This window comes from Nicotiana sylvestris, chromosome 11 (genome assembly GCF_000393655.2).
Source record: "Nicotiana sylvestris chromosome 11, ASM39365v2, whole genome shotgun sequence".
Lineage (NCBI taxonomy): Eukaryota > Viridiplantae > Streptophyta > Magnoliopsida > Solanales > Solanaceae > Nicotiana > Nicotiana sylvestris.
Window position 1 is genome coordinate 9,238,034 of NC_091067.1, and position 18,875 is coordinate 9,256,908.

Genomic DNA, 18,875 nt, shown 5'->3' on the forward strand with positions numbered 1-18,875 from the left:
ACATAAAATAAAATAAAATGGGTTGTGACAGAAGATTTTGAATATACGGTACCTTGAATTAAGAAGGGATATACGCTGCATTAATTGTACCCCTTAAAATATATTATTGTATAAAATTGGTAATTTAGTATATTAAATGTAATTATATCAAACCTTAAACATTCAGGGTAATAAGATTTCCTATATGGTATAGGAATGTAAAAATCTCTATTTTTTTTGGTGGGGTTTGGGTTCCCGTCCATTACGTTTTGTTTGAGACCATAGAAATTTTAAGAGTCAACAACATGTTTTCTGTTCATGATGCATTACTTTGTGAATCAACCTTATAACAACACCAACAACAACAACAACAACAACAACAAAAATAAATCAATCTCTTAAATGGAATATGAGAAGAATAGTGTGTACGCGAGCCTTATCTCTACCTTATAAAAGTAGAGATATTATTTTGACAGACTCTCAGCTCAGTAAAAATATAGTCACAACATTATTGAAAAGAATACAAAAATAAAAAGGAAGTAGTAACAAGAAACGATAACAATAACAAGATAATAAAGTAACGAAAATAAAAAAAAAAACAACTGGTAGCCTTCTACTTTAATTTTCGATTTTCGTACCTTCTTATTAAATATCCTGTCCTTCTGCAACCTTGTAAATCAACGTTGTAGCTCGAAAATTGATGGTTGGTGCAGTGGGAAAGCAAAATTTTTGTTATGTTTATATATAATTTTTTCGGTGAAGAGCACCCTTGGCAAGCAATAAATTTGCCTGGCTAGTGGTGGGGTTAAATTATATTTTTTTTAACTACAAGTTCTATCTTAGGAACAATTGATAACTTTGTGTGTGAATGCTGGACCAAAAAGAGTAGTAACATAGTTAATTATGTCATAGAATTTACTCTGTCTGGGGCTCGCTCCAGGGTGGAGCACTCGTAAAATGCCCCTGGGCTTATGTGTGAGGCTTAGTTCTGTGAGACTTACATTTCGGCCGTCGGGGCTTATACCCTCGGACACGCCCAACGCCCAGTGTACTGAACTTGTCTAATAGAACTTTATGCAATTGTATATAACTAATCTTGTAAATCCTCAAATTTTCTTAATAAATCGTTGACTATTCATTACTTTTTAAATCATAAATCATTTAGTCGAGAGTATTTTATATCATAATTAAAATAAAAATTATTGCACATTATCCATTAAGGCCGCTATGATAGTAAATTTTAAATAAATCTTTCAATTAAAAAGTATTTATTTATTAACTTTGTTACGTCTTTATTATATAATAGTCCATAAATTTTTTATAATTATTTTTCTAAATATTATTTTTCACGTTTACGAGATACATTACTTATTAATTTAATAGCTCAGTATTAGTTAGTAACTATTACAAGTAATTAGTTATCATGGTATTGTATGGTGAATTATGGGTCACTTTATTAACTTATTGAAACTTAAAAATAAATAATGTTAGAGAATCATATTTAAATTGTGAAGTATGTTTTTATATAAATTCTCTTCAAATAGAAAGCATGTCAAATAAAGGGATGTATTTTTTTAAAAAAAAATACCAAATTATAATATCAAAATTCTTCAATGTTCATTACTCCTTAAGAGATATGTATAAGATTTCGTATCGAATACATTACTTTTTTTATGTTTGAGTTGTAACGACGTTGTAGCTAATTTGCATATTATGATATATATATATATATATATATATATATATATATATATATATATATATCATACTTTTCGTATTATTCATAGTTGAATTATAGTTCATAGATATTTTAAATAGATTATTTGTTATAATTTTGTGATTTTAATATAATTTTTCTAATTATTTTATAATTAATTAATATAATTTCTTAAAATTAATAAAATGGGACTTACGCCCCATGTCTCCGGGCTTACGCCTCACCTCGTCAAAGGTTAAACGCCTCGCCTCACGCCCCGCCTTTTAAAACATTAGTTTAGAATCCCCGTATTTAATTTGTTTACATTAATAATGCAATAAACTTACACAATATCAATATATTTTAATAAGTTGTAGCATATTTTACCTCATTTTTCAAGGTACTAATTCTCTTCCAAAATTTTTATTATGTTTAGAGACTTTTTATTTTTAAGGCAGCTTCTAGAAAATTGAAATCTGCTCTTTGTTTTATTATTGTATTTTGGCTTTATATATTACCTACCACCAAATTGACGCGCCATCCTGACCTAGCTGACTTAAAACACGAACTTGAAATTCCTTTGAGTATTGACAAAATAATGTTTTACTATTAGGAAAATATATTTATGAAATTATCAAAATTTCTTAAATAGCATGGAGTGCCTTTTACTTTATGAAAAATAGTTGTGTTTAGCATGTAATTATACTAATTTTGGAAACTATTACCAAATCCTCTATGCGAACGTGCAACCAAATATCCAAATTGTTAGGTTAGGAACTTAGGAACATAAGTATTTCCATATAAAATGGGCCGAAACTCAACCCTTTCCAACATTGAACTTAATTAATCTTCTTTTTATTTGAAATTCTTTATAGTTTTTATATTATTTAAGTCATAACAAGAAAGAAACCTTTTCAATTTTTTTTTTTAAAAACATTATTTTTCTTCATATTTGGGATCAACAGAGATATTTATCCTCTTTAGGTTCTTTTCTTATTTATTTCTTCGTCTAATTTTCATGGCTCTTGATATGAACGTGTGGAGGTCGAGCATTAGGGTTGTAGGCTAGGGGGTATTCGAGAGTTTTCTCTCTTTGTACCGAGCAGTCTGATAGAGTTTTGTCCAGGTCTGTTAGCGGTCTATGTTGTGTTCACATTATTTTATTGTTTTGCATAGTTTTGTGTTATTGCCCTTTCACTTATTTGTTGTCTCTTACAGTGTTGTTATTATCTTTCTGGTTTCTTTTGTTGTTACATGCCTTTTCTTTTATTTCTTTTCTGATAGAGATTTTTACATTCCTATGCCACATAGGAAACCTTTTTACACTAAATGTTTAAGGTTTGATTTAATTACACTTAGTATACCAAATTACCATTTCTATACCATAATTAATTAATGGTATAATTAATGAGATATTTTTTACTCCTTAAATAAAGGATTTCCGTTTAATTCCAGTATCTCCACTCATCCCTTACTTTCTCTCTCCTAAACCCTCAGCCCCGTACCCACGTTCTTTTTATCCATACCCACGTTCCTTATACCATTTTCCATCTTCTGAAACCACTCAATCTCCCTCTAAAATCACAGAAAATTGAAGAAACCCTTCAAACAAACTGGTTCCCCATTTTATTCCAGTTGAAGTTCATCAATGAAGAACAACAAAGCTTCGAAAAGAGTCCTAAAAAATCAGCAGTAGCTGATATACCCTCCTTTGATTTGGGTGTTTTATCCCCAAAATCACCCAAAAAGCAAGGCAAATCTCCACATGCAATTGCAGAGACTACTCATAGTTCCTCTCCCCGACAAATCAGAGCGGAGATAAGAACCAAACAAAAACACGATGTAGATGCTGGAGAAATTTCTACACCAGTCAAACAAGTCAAACGAAAAGGAAAAGAGATTTCTGTAGACGACGACTTTGTAGAAGAGGTCCCTAATCTTCGAACAGGAAAGAAAGCAAAGGTGTCTCCCGGTTCGAAAAATCTAAAACTGAAGAAACACTCAAAAAAATACCCTAAAATTGTTCTGACCCAATCATTGGCGAAGGTAAATATTTATTAGTTTCGTTTCTAATTTTTTTTGTTTGGTTTAGGATTGTAAAATCTGTGTTCTACGTGTTTTAGACAAGTGTAGATTAATTGTCTTAATTTTGAAGATTATTTGTAGTTGTGATGTTTGCCTTTATAGTTTTTGATATTTTGTAGTTTATTGTAGTTATACTGTTAGGTAACTACGAACTATCTGAAGCAGAATTGTAGTTATCTTTCGTTGCTGCCTTTTTGTAGAAAATGCTTTAAATTGTATATATTATGTAATCATTTGTAGTTATGTTGTTAAATCTGTGTTCTACGTGTTTTAGACAAGTGTAGATTAATTGTGTTAATTTTGAAGATTATTTGTAGTTGTGATGTTCTGCTTTTATAGTTTTAGATATTTTGTAGTTTTTTGTAGTTATACTGTTAGGTAACTTGTAATATTTGAAGCAAAATTGTAGTTATCTTTTGTTGCTGCCTTTTTGTAGAAAATGCTTTAAATTGTAGATATAAAAGATCTATTCTCTCTTTCTATGCATTTAATTCTTTTTTTTTTATTTCTAATTATTTGGTAAATATTTAAAAAAAATTGCGTTTCCGCAGCGATTGTGTTGTATTTGTTGCTACATTTGCGGAGTATGTTAGCCTTGGAGATTTGTCAATTCCCGCAGAAGACCTTTCTGATATTGACCAACATCGTAGACGCTATGAAGCGCTCCTATGGGACTATGCTACAAAGAAGCAGGAAGATGGGTCAATCAGTGAAAGTGAGGTTACAGGCAGACTAGCAAGGAGGAAGGGTGCACCTGCATTGAATGAGAAAACAAGAGTTCAGAGAAAGAAGAAGTAGTGTCATGTCTATGTAATTTAGTTGATACTAGTTTGTAGGAGAAGTATAGTACATAACTTTCTGAACATTTTTTTTGTGTTTTTATTGTAGCAGACCTTTTATTTTGTAAATGTCTATCCAGTTAAGTAGTTCACTTGAAAATAACTTGGTGACTTTATCTCCAGTTGTTTAATATTTACATCACTTGTTCTTCATTATCTTAAAAGTAGTTATTATGTTGTTAGAATACAAATTATCTACAAAAAAAAAGCTTCAAATTATCCACAATCTGGAAACACTGAATGTTGAGATTGTATATAATTTTATAGTTGAATATGTATATAATTTGTAGGGAACACCTCCAGTTGTATTTACTTTCTGTATATAACTGTCAGTTCAAGTTACATTAATTTTTTTTAACTTGTAGTTATATTGTAGATAATAAATATTAACTGCTATGTACAGAATGTAAAAAATGAAGGTAGATGATTGACACAATACAGAAAAACATGTTAACAAACACAAAAACAAATTGAAATTAACTACATTATGATCTTTCAAAACTTAAACGATTACACACAAAATTCTGTTAATTTGAACATACTAACAATTATTTTAAAATACTATTCTAACTACATGATATTTATTTCCTTTTGGGTGCATTCTTGCAAGATCTTTTGTTATGCCCTTCACCTCCACAGTTGCCACATGACACTTTGTACTTCTTTGACTTTAGTTCATCATATGTTTTGTATCTTTCCTTTTGAGGTCTTCCTGACTGCTTTTTCTCTCCCATAGGTGGATTTACTACTTCATCAGATATATGTTGTGGTACATTCCATTTGCTTTCATCAAGAAGGGAATTTACTGGTATTTCATATGTATGCAGCAGGCTCTCCCTTGTGTAATACGGAGAGCAATAGTTTTCATAAGTTTCATTCCTGTGCCTTAGAGCTGCCAAAGCATGCAGACATGAAAGTTCATCAAGTTGGAACTGGTCACAACTACATTTCTTGCTTTCAAGACACACAATGTACCGCTTCACACCATCTATCACAATATGGATATGATCTGTTGAAGCCCTCACCTATAATTGCATAACAAACAGAAAGAAAAATATTTACAATCATAAGAATATATTATCTACAATGTATCTACAATTATATATACAAATTATCTACAATCTACAAATTAACTATATTTTGTCTACAATTTATCTACAATCCGGAAACAATGTATATTAATTAATTAATTTTCTGCACCAAATAAACAAATCTTACCTTGAGTTTCTGAGATAATGTATTGTTTTTCTCCAATTCTTTGTTGGATTTGTACCCAAGGTATGTGAAAGTACCCTTTCCCTTCAATAATTTCTATTTCGTCCAACGTTCAAGAAGTGTCCTCATATACTCTAATAGGTCAAATATTGGCAGAGCTCTTGCCTCTTTTGTTACAACATTCAACGACTCAGAAATGTTTGATGTCATAGTCCAAGTTCTATTCACCGTTGCATGTACTCTTGACCATCTATGATAGCCAATATCATAGAGGTATGATGTAACATGCGGGTCTATCTCTTCAATCTTCGACATACTTTCATTAAATTCATCCAGAGTGTATGATCCTGCTGTAGCAAATTACAATTCATTTAATTGTAGATGACCCTTTTTGAACTTTGCCCTTATATTTGTCCAAATATGCCACACGCAAGAGTAGTGTGGCACGCCCGGATAGGCAATTGATGTTGCCTTCAGGATACTCTCATTCCTATCTGAAACAACACGCATTGAAGTTATTTTACATATGCTTGCTTGAATTGCTCAAAAAACCACTTCCACGATGCGTCATTTTCCGAATCAACCACAGCATATGCCAAAGGCAATATTGTACCTACATTATTAGTAAAAAAATAATTAACTGACAGATTTGAAAATGCATATGAAAACACAAATACATATAAACTACAATATATATATATATATACACACACACACACACAAAATATCTATAATGTATCTACAATTTATAAACTGCCTACAAAATAACTACAATTTTACCTGCTGCATCCATTGTGCTTGCTGTCAACATAATCCCCCTGTAGGCTGTCTTTAAGAATGTCCCATCAACCACTACTACTGGTCTACAATATTCCCAACCACTTATTGATGTACAAAGAGCAACAAATGCATATAAGAAGCATTCATCTGTTGTCTTCTTCAATTTAACAACTGAACCAGGATACGTCTTCTCAAGAATATAAAATATTTTGGTAATTTATTGTAGGAGTCAGCCGGATGACCTCTCAATAACTGTAAAGCCTTTTCCTGTGTCCTCCATGCTTGCATGTAGCTTAGGTTCACTCCGTGTTGGGACAACATGTCAGTTTGTATGTCCTTTGGTGTGTAAACTGTCTTAGGATCACAATACTTTGGCATGACCATGCTACCAACTACAATTGCAGTACGTTTGTGATGTATGAATGTATCATCCATTAAGGTGCATGTGTGTTGTTGGTTGAAACTCCTGATCTTGAACATTGCAGAATCATTAATTGATGTTACCTTGAAGTGCCAATTACAGTTTTCTGCAACGCATATGAGCCAGTAACTACAAAAAAATACATTTATAATACAGGGTATCAATGTAGATTTAACAAAATGATTGTTTTAACATAAAGTAACACACTATAAAATATAACTACTTTTCATCTACATATCACAAGGAAAATGCTGTTTATAAAGGTCTTTTCATAATTAATATCTTCATACCCTTTGTGGCTAGATCTTTTAACCCTGAATTGGAACTTGTGCATGATATAATAGTGCCTCATTGCAGTTGCAATTGTTCGCTTGTCTTGATACACTTGTCCTTCTTCGATAACACTTTTTGTACCTTCAGTTATTATTTCATTTTGATATTCCTCTATGACGGGAGAGACTGGCATATCAAGTAACTGTATTGTCCCAGACGAACCTGCATAAAAATAAAGATAAACAGTGTCATATACAATTTTGTAGAATCTTTGTAGATGAATAGAAAATTTTGTAGTCAATTTTTTTTCAACATGGATTGTAGCTTAATTGTAGTATAAATGTAGTAATTTTGTTGATAAGCATGAAAACAATACTGCTTTATACATCCTAAAACTGATTTGTAGTTTATTTGTAGATAAATGTAGGAATTTTGTAGATATTATCGTAAAATCAGACTTTCATAGAATTTTAAACATAACAAACCTGCACTTGTGTTCTCATTTGTAATAGCCAATTCCATATTGAAATCTCGTACACTTATGAGTAACGGATACGATCCTAAGTTTTTATTCTCCTTTTTTGTCTCCATATACACACTAACCCCATATTGTTCCTAATCTCCATTGGAGGACAATTATGATTCACAATGTATTTGATTTCTACAATTTTTTCCAAAGTATCAATCATTAATTACTCTGCAATTGTAGAAATCAACATACTGTAACTTACATCCTCATCAAGCACAATGCCATCAACTTGAAAATCTCTAAATCTGCCATAGCTATCCCAATTGCCATTAAAATGTAGCATGATTGGGATTTTGGATATGATTGCGTGTCGTTGCTGAGGTATTGTTCAATATTTTATCGCTTTTTTGATTTTTCGGATTAAGAAAAAAAGACGAAGAACAGAGAATCGACAGAATTGATTTCTACAATTTGACTTGAATTTGTTGAATATTTTGTCGCTTTTTTGATTAGTGGATTGAGGGAAAAAGTTGACAAACTGAGATTTGCAGAACTGATTTCTATAATTTGAAATTGAGCTTCTGATTCGACGAACTGAGATTTTGATTTGTAGAGATTGTGAGAATATCGAAGAACAGAATTTGATTATAAATTGAAGATAAAGGATTTTCGTGATATGATTTGATCTGATTTTCGCCAAATCTCTTTAGAAGATTCTGTTCCTGAATTTTAGCGCGACAAATTAGGAAGATTTAGCTACTATTAATTAGTATTTAATGATTGCTATAATAACTGTAGAAAAAATGTGGACAGGGCGGGTAAATTAGAAACTATGCACATTTTTGGTAATAAGGTTTCATTTTTGGTATTATTGTCTCTTCTGTTGAGCGAAGGGTCTTCTGAAAATAGTCTCTCTATCTTTTCGAGGTAGGGGTAAGGTCTGCGTACACTCTACTCTCCCCAGACTCCATTAGTAAGATTTTACTGAGATGTTGTTGTAGGTTCTATTTTAAAAAGAAATTTCTATTTCATTTAGAAATTGGAAAGAGGAGGGGGAGAAATAGTAAAAATAGCACGGTATAACTAGTTTTCGGACCGCTCATTCAAAAATAGCTAGCGTTTACCAAGTCAATAAAAAATAGCCACTATTTTGCTGCAACAGAGATCGGTCCAGCATAATATACTGGAGTTCAGTGTACCTGTGTATGAACTCCAACATATTATGCTGGACCGGTATACTTTGCTGGCTCTAGTATAATATACTGGAGACTGGAGCACCGGTGCTCCAAACTCCAGTATATTATGCTGGACCGGTATACTTGCTGGAACTGCAGTATATTATGCTGGAGTTCTAGTGTACTTATGCTAGAACTCCATCATATTATATTGGAGTTCCAACATACTTATCCTCAATTATAATTCTCAATTATTAGGTATTGGAAACTAATAGAGTAAGTAAATAAGCCAAAGACCTAAAGTGATTAAGTTATCATATTTGTTGACTAAATAACTAAGTTGAGTTTGACCATATCATTTAGCAACATATTTCAACTGCTTGGCCTAAACTTAGCACATATATCATGCCATATAAATTATATTTTGGAACCATCTATTTGTCCAATTCATATTCCATTACTAAAAGCAGCATGCTGAAGCAGTCAAAATTTGTCCCATGCCATTTGTGGAATTCTTAAAAGTGATTATTTTTTTTTTATTTTTTTATGGTATTTGTTAGTGGTACTGATATTGTTTTTTTCGTCTTTTTGAACATATAGTCTTTCAGAAACAGTCTCTTTACTCACTGGGGTAGGGGTAAGGTCTGCGTACATACTATCCTCCCCAGATCCAGTAGTAGAATTTTACTGGGTCGTTGTTGTTGTTGTTGTTGTTAAAGTGATTAAAAATGATAGTCTAATGCATAAAGTATTTCGTATTTATGCAAGGTTCGAGGAAGGGCCACACTTCTAAGTATGTTATGTAGACAGTCTACTCTAATGTAAGTATTAGTGGCTGCTTTTATGATTCAAACCTGTGACCTATATGTTATACGGAAACAATTTTTACAGTTATTTCAAGACTTTAATGGATCGTATATAGAAACTTGAATCCGATCACTTCATAAATTTATTTAAGTACGAAAACGAAAAGAAACGAAAATATATTAGAATTGGAGGGTAGAAGTAATTTCATGCAAGTAAAATTAATGATATATAACTTACCAAGTGGATGAATATTGTTTATCACGTATGAAATAATGTTAGGAGAAGAACTTTTTAGTCGATAAGAAGGAAAAGAATTTATTTTAATTCGGTATTTGTACTAAATCAATTGATACAAAATACTTATATAATTTTTTTTATCATTTAATCATGCTTAAATGATATATTTTCCTTCTTTAATTTGGAACTTTGAAAATAAGATTTCTTTCTGAAATACCAAGCATATTTACTAATGATTTCCGCAATAGAGAGTATTAGGCTCCTTATACAATTTCTTGCTAACATGTAAATTTTGATCCCTGAAACTTTAGGATTTTCAAAATAAAATATTTTCGCTGAAACCTAATTCTCAATATTATTGTCATGGTAATAGCCATAGGTAAATATATGATGGAATCTCACGTCATACAGGAGATGGATGGGTTTTCTGGAATTTTTATATGGTTTGGACAATTCTCACTTTTTGAATTAGTTTTTAGGTTGAGTTAGGTCCAAAGTCCATTCTTATCATGGTGCCAGAGTCAATCCTCTAATGCAGGCTGCATGATAGATTGTTCACGCTCTAGCTAGCTGGCAGGTCTGGATGTGCGAGGATTGATAGAATCCTACATTGAAGATGGATGAGTTCCTTTGACTCTGTATACTGCTCGGGCAATCCTCACCCTTTGAACTAACTTTTGGGGTTAAGCTAAACACTTAACTAGCATTTGACCATAGATTTCCAAATTTATTTTGAAAAATCTGATTTGAGTGAAGTTTGGTTTGAAGATGAAAATGTGTTTGGACATCAGTTTTCAAAACATATTTCCCAAATTTATTTTGGAAAAACATGAAACATGACTTGTACCCACAACTTCTAAAAACTATTATAAATACCCAACAATACCATTATCAATAACATTCATTATATTATCGCAAACCATAGTCCTGAACATAAATAAATTTAGTACAAAATTATCATTTTTATAGTGAACCTAATGATACACTATCAGATAACCGAGAAGACGAAGTAACATTATTACAAAATAATAAATGGTGGGCTCTTTTATAAAATACAAAATTCTAGGCAATTTTTAAAAAATATAATAGTGATATTTTGGCCCAAAAACAGCTATTGCTGGTGTTGGGATTTAGGAATTTACCAAAATATAGCCAAAATCTATGGCCAAATGAGTCCTTAGGCTCAAGGTCCATTCATACCATTTTATGAAATAAGGAGGAGAATAAATTGAAGATACGTCTAAAACATTGCAAGATAAAAAATATCTTAAAGTAAGACTTGAACCTAACAGGAAAAAAGGGGTAGAAATCATAAATTAAGACATTTGCATGAATATTAAGCAAGAGAAGCATGTTTTCCTGCCGACAGAAGCAAAGAATTTAAAAGATAATAGTACACCTATTGCAGTCTATAGCAAAGTTTTAATTTCCAAATTTAAGGAATTGTACTTTATTTCTGTCAATTTTCTAATGTATTATTTTCCCTTCTTTTGTCTGAAAAGAAAGCAAAGTTATTTGACTTCTTTCTCATAAAAGAAAAACATCATGAAGTACCAAAAATTCCAATTTTTTTCAATGCCTTTGACACAATGACTTACTCTCTCATTCTTTCTCTTCCTATAAAAGCAAAAGGAGACTTCTTTAAAGTAGAATTAATTCTTTCTCTAAAGTCAAAGGAGGGTTAATTATGTATTAGAATTAATTATTATTTATTAGCCGTAACGATAGTAATTAATTCAATAGAATACCACAAAGCAAAGCAAATGAATTCCCAAAAGTACAAAAAACAGAGATACTAAAATAATCAGATTAGTCGCAAAAAAGAAGGAAAAAGAGAAAGGATAAAGTAAACCCTCAAAGCTGTCAACCCTTTTCCGTGAAATGAGAAAGAATCAAACACCCAATTTTTCCCATCCTTGATTTCCATAACTTAATTCATCTTTTTTAATTTCCTTTTTTTTTTTTTGTAAATTAGGGAACAACAACCACAGTCATATTGAAGAAGTAAATCGCAGTAAGCAAGCTACGTACAACAACTCGATCAAGAAAGTATGCAGGATTTGGTAATTATTGATAATCATCTATTATAAAAACATCACTATAATATATATATCCAAAACAATACTCCATTAAGGAAAAACTTAAGTAGAACAGGGAAATCAAAGGATCATCATTAAGGAGAAAAGATTAAAAGTAACATGAGTACTTAATTTCCATTGGCATTTCCTGCTGTTAGCTTAAGTTAAGCTTACTTCAACCAAGTCTACCTAAATACGGCATCGTTCTTGGTTCTCTTTTTTTTTTTTTTTTTTTTCCATATGAAATTGAAAAAAAGATAAAAATAAAGACTAAAAGACCCTTATTTTGGTAGACTTGACTTTGATGGCCACGCACTATTTTCACATTTAATTTCTTTTTTCTCCGTAGAAAAGGGGGTCAGTGAAACAGTCAACGCCGTTAAAAAACTTCCAAACAAACTTCTTAAGCTTCAGAAACAGAAGTAGCGTCTTTAACGGAGGGATCAATTCCGCCGTTACCAATCGTGGCTGACTGGACAGTCAAAACCGACAAGTTAGGAGAGGATGGTCCACCAGCCTCGCCACCACCGCCGTTGGTGGCGGGGCCTCCTCCTCCGCCGAGTAGTGGGTTGTTGCCACCGTTGCCGTTAGGGATCATGGGGTTCCTGGAGTGACACGTGGCAGTTGAAATAGCTGTAGCTAAGGAAATTGGCATTAGGCATAAGCCTTTCCCTTGCAGATATTGCATTGCTGAACCCATATCCTCCTCCATTAGTTTAGCCACCTGGTGCTCCGTTACCGTCATACTGTCATTGTTTGAGGACGACGCCGTTCCGTTTCCTCCCCTTCCTCCATTTCCTTCTCCTCTTCCCTGTAACAAGCCAATTATTATATGAGCTTAACTTATGACATTACACGATTAAGTTATCTAAAAGATAGTTATAAGTAAACGTTAATAATGATAATAATAATAATAATAAGAAGAAGAACTGCTGCAAATTATAGCTTAACAAAAAAAACAATCCGAGGCACTAATCTAGCTATGTGCAGGGTCCGAATAAAAGGTCTATTACAAAATAAATAATGCTGATAGTTTAAACTGATTAGCGGCAAAAACATCCTTTAGAAAGAGGTGTTACTCAGACACCACTTTGCAAGCAAAAAAATCTTTTTATGTGTGTAAATATATATTTCTAAATAATAATATGAATATAGTACATGGCGATATCGAATGAGAATAGTAATACAAAGTATATATGTCCAATATGAAATAGAAAGTGAAATTTTAAAGGGATTTTCACACAAATAGTTGAACGAATTCATTGTATACTTTTCATATTTGGGATACATAAATTATGTATATATTATACATTTGTATCTATTTTTAGTTTATACGGTTGGATGAGGAACTATTTAGATTAATTTTAATATTTTAAAACCAATATATTCCTAAACTTGAAATTCATTTATGAATTAAACTGAGACAACAATTAATATCGCTTACATAAAATTAAGTATACTACTTGAACGATAATGTCGTGTTTATAGATAAAGTCTCAAAATTCCTTCTCAAAAAATAGATGAAGTCCCAAAATAGGGAAAGAAAAGGAAAGGGTTTTTTTTGCTAGGAGAGGGAAAAATTGGAAAAAAGTGACAGAAGGGGGAACATAAGTGGGCACGCGTGATACTTTTTGGTTTTGTCGCATTGTGCTGACAGAGAATTTGAGAGAGACAGATTACAGAGGATAATAGGGTGAAATGGGGTATGGTATTTGGGGGGATTGTCTGTTCAAGAATTGTAATGCTTTTTTCTGGTAGTACTATTTCCCCTTTTCATTTCCTGTTGTTTTTCCTTTAAATAGAAAAGCTCAATAGGTACAGCCATCCAACATAGGCATTGGCTATTATCTCAAAAAGTTGACGAACTCTACATTTTCTTGTTTTTCCTTTTCATTTGTATTCACTTTCTTTAGGGTAATTATATCTAACTATTTGGGGTGTGATGAGATAATAAGATTTAGACAATCTTAATGGAAATTTTGAGTTAGAGCCTAGAATGAAAAAACTTCAAAGTAAGGAGCATTTTCCTTTTAGGACTTACGCAAAGATACTTCTCTCTCACATTTTCTTTTTTTTCTTTTGTTTTTTTAAACAAAAGATTAATTCATGAAAATTTGGGATGGATGGGGTTCTGACTGTTTAATTAGAGGGTTCGAACCTAGGGAATAGAGAAATTCCTGATAAGAAAGCACTTCTCATTTGGGGTAGTGATCGAATCTGAATTAATCAGGTCAATACTTTTTGAATACCATATGATTATAAAATAAAAGGATGCTTAGTGAATTGCAAGAATAACTTATCCAAGTCTCTATAAATTTCATGATGAGCATATGAACATCTTTTATCTTGGATCAAATATTAAGATGATGATGAAAGAAGTTTTATTCACATTAACTAAGATGCTGGCAATGTTCAATTCTATTATTTCAATGATTACATGTGAAAATAATGAAAATTTTCAAGAAGGGTTATGATAATGTACCTCAGAGGACATATCAGCAACTAGGGGAGCAACAGCTGCAGCACCACCCAATCTACTCATACTCAGAACCTGAGTTCACACCAGAAAATAAAAACAAAAATGAAGCACAAAAACACATGGAATTGACCAAAAGTAATTCTTTACAATTAAAAAAAGAAGAAGCATATTCACCAAATAATTTAAAAATATTATTTCCCATCCAATTTGTCAACAAGGAAGCATCCTTTAGAATTAAAACAACAAAATTAAAATATTAAAATAAAGAATCGGAGAGTAGTAGTACTTTGACTTGGAGCTGTAGGAATTTGACATAGTCGATGATCTCATCCAGCATTGAAGCCTTGTCCGTCTGTCATTCCATAACCCCAACAAACGCAATCACGTTAGTATCCCATTAATTTAAACACCATATACAATTTTATATTAACTTTCTCTCTTAAATTAATTTAAAACACACAAAAATTTATTATGTCGACACACAATAAGTGATGAACAATATAGTATACTCACTCTGATCACAAATGCCAAATTGTGTGTTTTAAAATATTCGATGTTTCAGAAAAACATGAAATATTTGTTACTTTTTTTTTTCTCTTAAATTTATCTTTACTATTTCAGTTAGTGAAATAATTAATTAAGTTGGATAATTAAGATAAAAATAAAGGTAGTTTATATAAAAACTCTTATGATTAAAGCTATGTAATTTCTTTTTCAAGGGGTGTGCGAAAATTTTAAAATACAGATAATATGAACAGAGGCTGCAAAACATTATTAGAGAAAAATTACCGGCAACAGTGTTTATACCATACTAATATATTCTTGACATGTGTTTATACATAAACTTCCATTGTTTACCATAATTTTTGACGCCCTCCATCTTAATTTGTTCGAACTTATTTGGAGTACGAATATTAAATTGATTAATTTTCAGTGTGAATTCAGATATAAATTTTTTTTGAAATAAAATTTATATATACATAGAAACTAAATAAAAAGTACTATAAATTATACTAATATTTAACAATTGGAAATATTAAAAACTATTTGCAAAAATATAAATAAGAAAATCTTGTTTCATTCCCCAAATAATAGTAGGTTCATACTTTTGAAACAGATGGAATAATAAATATTCCCACCTCATTAAATTATCAAATTAATATAATTTGATATAAATATCTTGTGAAGGTAATTTTATTAAATTATTTAAGAGTAGAGAATAATTTGTGCTATAGTAATATGAACAGACAATAAACAAATGCTAAATTAGATTAGATGCGGTAACTATCAGCAATCCCCGGGAGAATCTCTTTTCCAGTTTCAATTTCAAGTACGCACGGAAAGAAATACAAATTTACAATATTCTCCTCACACACTTTCTACTCGCCCTAATATTTCAACACGTGTCCACTTGAAGATTATGATATCCATCAGGCACATGGGACGACAAATAGTAGAGTTACACCCAGAACAGTTACAGTTTATTATATGATTAAATTTCTAATTTATGGAACTAATGATAATTTAATCAAAGTAATGATCGGATAATTAATGATTAAATTAAAATTAATTAGATTTTAATTTACTTGGGGAGGGTGAAATTACCTTATTGGCATTGGGTACCAGCTCCTGCAAAGCCTTCATTCTCTCTGCAATTCTCTCTCTACGTAACTGCCCACAAAAACAGAAACCCAGAAATTTCGGAATCAGAAAACTGAACATAACAAACACGTAAAAAATCCGAAAAATCGAAAGGGGTAAAACTGTAATTAAAGCTTACTCGTTCAGCAATACTGTGAGGATCAGTTGCTTGTCCTCTACGAGCTCTCACTCGCTGTTGCTTTGGCTGTGCCGCCGGCGTTGTACCTCCAACAGCTGAACCACTTGCTGCCGGAGTTTGATTCATCGCCGGCACCGTTGCCGTAGCTCCGAAACTCTGCGCCTGCATCGTTCCTCCCTATAATTTCGAAAATAATGTATAAATAAATTATCGTTAAACAGTTTATAGTAATAAAATATGAGACTGTATGTATATATGCATGTAAAATTGTGTATGGACCTGAGGATGATGAAAATGTTGAGGTTGACTTGAGTTTTGACCAAGAGATCCAGTGAATCCGTTGAAAAGAGCTTGAACGGAACTGTCATTAGCCTGTAATCAATGACGTAATTACTTAATGGTTTAATAATTAGGAAAATTTGTTAAAAACATTTACAAGTCATAAATATGATTGAATTTACTGCGGAAAAAAAAATGAAACTCACCGGATTTCCGACGCCGTCGTTTTGGTCACCATTACCGAGCATGTTAAGGAAGCCGTTGTCACCGGAGGCTCCAGTCGGAGACCTAAGGCCGTTTCCGGCGAGTGTTCTGGAAAGTAAAAGTTGTTGCTGGAGCAAAAGTGCTTTAGCAGCTGCTACAGTGCCGCCACCACCGCCACCGCCACCAGTGATCTGGTGCTGGCGGAGCTTGGCAGCAAGGAAAGAAGAAGACTGGTCGTCATATTGGAAATGCTGAAGAGGATTAGAAGGAGGAGGCTGGTGGTCATCGCCGGAGCTAGGGTTAGGCGGCAGCGGCGGAGAGAGGTGGTGGTGGTGTGGGTCCCAGGATTTGGAAAGGTCTGGCCAACAAGGTGAAGAAGAAGGAACGGAAGAGAGAATCTGGTCGAGGAAATCGTCGTGAGACGACGTCGGATCGTACTGGTTCATGGCTTGCATTATATCTTTAGTAGCTTGAGTGCAGGTATGACTCAATTTAGAAAGAGATGATTCTGTGGAGAAGAGAGAAAAATAGAAGACATAAATGAATCATATGTTTTGGTTTCGGAATGTTGTTTATATAGGTCGTTTGTATGTGTTGATTTCAAAACCCCCCCACCCCCCACCCCCAACCCCTCTCAATTTCTACCTCCCACTTCGTCAACAAGGATGAAAAAGAAATACTGCTAAGTATTAAAAAAAACTAATTATAATGAAACATCTCTTAACAATATCAGTTCTATAATAATCATTCGCTATAAAAGTCAAGATTTTTATAGAATCAATTTCCAAACTATGTTATAGTATCACTATAACAACATTTTGCTATAACAGTTAAAAAAAATCTAGCACAAATAAGACTATTATAGAGAGGTTTGACTGTGTACTAGTATTAAATGATTATTTTTGTTAATTAGTTTTGAAGTCAAAATTTGAAGTTTATGTGTTCAAAATTTTAATTATTTCAAAATATTGGGTTCTAATTTGTATATTCAATGAATTTCTTAAAATATAAACATGATCTAGACGAAAGCTAATAGTTCAGATCGATTTAAAAGGCCCTCTCTTTCTCCACAACCTGAACTCATTCCGTCGAACCCGCAACCGCAAGACTAATAGCCTGCTTGGTCAAGCAAAAATGCTTTTTTTGGGCCAAAAATTGAGGTGTTTGGCCAAGCTTTTGGAAGGAAAAAAAAGTGTTTTTGAGGAGAAGCAGAAGCAGTTTTGGAGAAGCAGGAAAAAATAGCTTCTCTCCAAAATCACTTTTTTGAGAAGCATTTTTGAGAAAAATACACTTAGAAGCAGTTTTTTAAAGCTTGGCCAAACACTAATTGCTGCTCAGAAATGTTTTTCAAACTAATTAGCCAAACACAAACTGCTTCTTACCAAAAGTACTTTTGAGAAAAGCATTTTTAAAAAAAAGAACTTCTCAAAATAAACTGATTTTTGCAACTTGGCCAAACGAGCTTATAACTCGGCCCATGGCGTTTGAGTCATTGAAACACAAGGTTAAGAAGATTCAAGTTATATGTAGGGTAGTGTCGAGGTTCTGTTACGTTATTGGTAAATTTTAATTGTGATGGCAAGTTAGTTATTATTTTACTCAGCACCCGATAATGTTAACCAAATATTTTACTTTTAATTACTTAATAAATGACATAATTCTATAAATATTTTTGACACCATTGACATATAAAACTTAAATTCTTATAAAGATGATTGAAGAACACTTTCAGATAAAACTTGTGAATTTAAATTACCAAAAAAAAAACTGTAAAATCTGGATATATATATATATATATATATATGGTCGGCCAGTTTCACTAGATTTTCGCTTTCTATCTTGTACAGATTGTCATTTTTAACCTTCCCGCAGTGAAAGTCACTCGGGCTTTTAACTTTCTTAAGTCACGTAAAAAAATTTACATTTGGAGTTACTTCAAAATAAAACTATGATACAGAAACAATTAATTTTGTTAAAGTATAAATAGTTTTCGTTTGAGTTAGTTTTATTACTAGGTTCCACGCGAGAAGTTTTCCTATTAATTTTCTTTTTGTTCTTAATAAGAGAATATAACTTATC

General features: G+C 32.1%; 2 protein-coding genes and 1 long non-coding RNA gene across 3 annotated transcripts; 1 reads left to right on the forward strand and 2 right to left on the reverse strand.

The window, feature by feature from the left end:
- Positions 1 to 2,555: 2,555 nt before the first annotated feature.
- Positions 2,556 to 4,752, forward strand: LOC138882279 (uncharacterized). Its single transcript, XR_011403759.1, has 2 exons — positions 2,556 to 3,721; positions 4,312 to 4,752. It is a non-coding gene; the product is annotated as an uncharacterized lncRNA (long non-coding RNA).
- Positions 4,753 to 5,180: 428 nt separating this feature from the next.
- Positions 5,181 to 8,100, reverse strand: LOC138880718 (uncharacterized). The gene is made up of 7 exons (XM_070160892.1): positions 8,020 to 8,100; positions 7,774 to 7,903; positions 7,306 to 7,510; positions 6,837 to 7,144; positions 6,595 to 6,765; positions 6,339 to 6,427; positions 5,181 to 5,624 (listed from the first exon to the last, which is right to left on the reverse strand). The coding sequence occupies exons 1-7, from the start codon at positions 8,098 to 8,100 to the stop codon at positions 5,181 to 5,183; spliced, it is 1,428 nt and encodes a 475-aa protein (XP_070016993.1).
- A 4,165-nt stretch (positions 8,101 to 12,265) lies between these two features.
- LOC104237766 (bHLH transcription factor RHL1-like) lies at positions 12,266 to 17,339 on the reverse strand. The gene is made up of 7 exons (XM_009791987.2): positions 16,799 to 17,339; positions 16,593 to 16,685; positions 16,314 to 16,490; positions 16,139 to 16,204; positions 14,820 to 14,885; positions 14,537 to 14,605; positions 12,266 to 12,865 (listed from the first exon to the last, which is right to left on the reverse strand). Exons 1-7 carry the CDS (start codon positions 17,249 to 17,251, stop codon positions 12,458 to 12,460), a joined length of 1,332 nt encoding a protein of 443 aa, XP_009790289.1. The 5' UTR covers positions 17,252 to 17,339; the 3' UTR covers positions 12,266 to 12,457.
- Between the last annotated feature and the right edge of the window lie 1,536 nt (positions 17,340 to 18,875).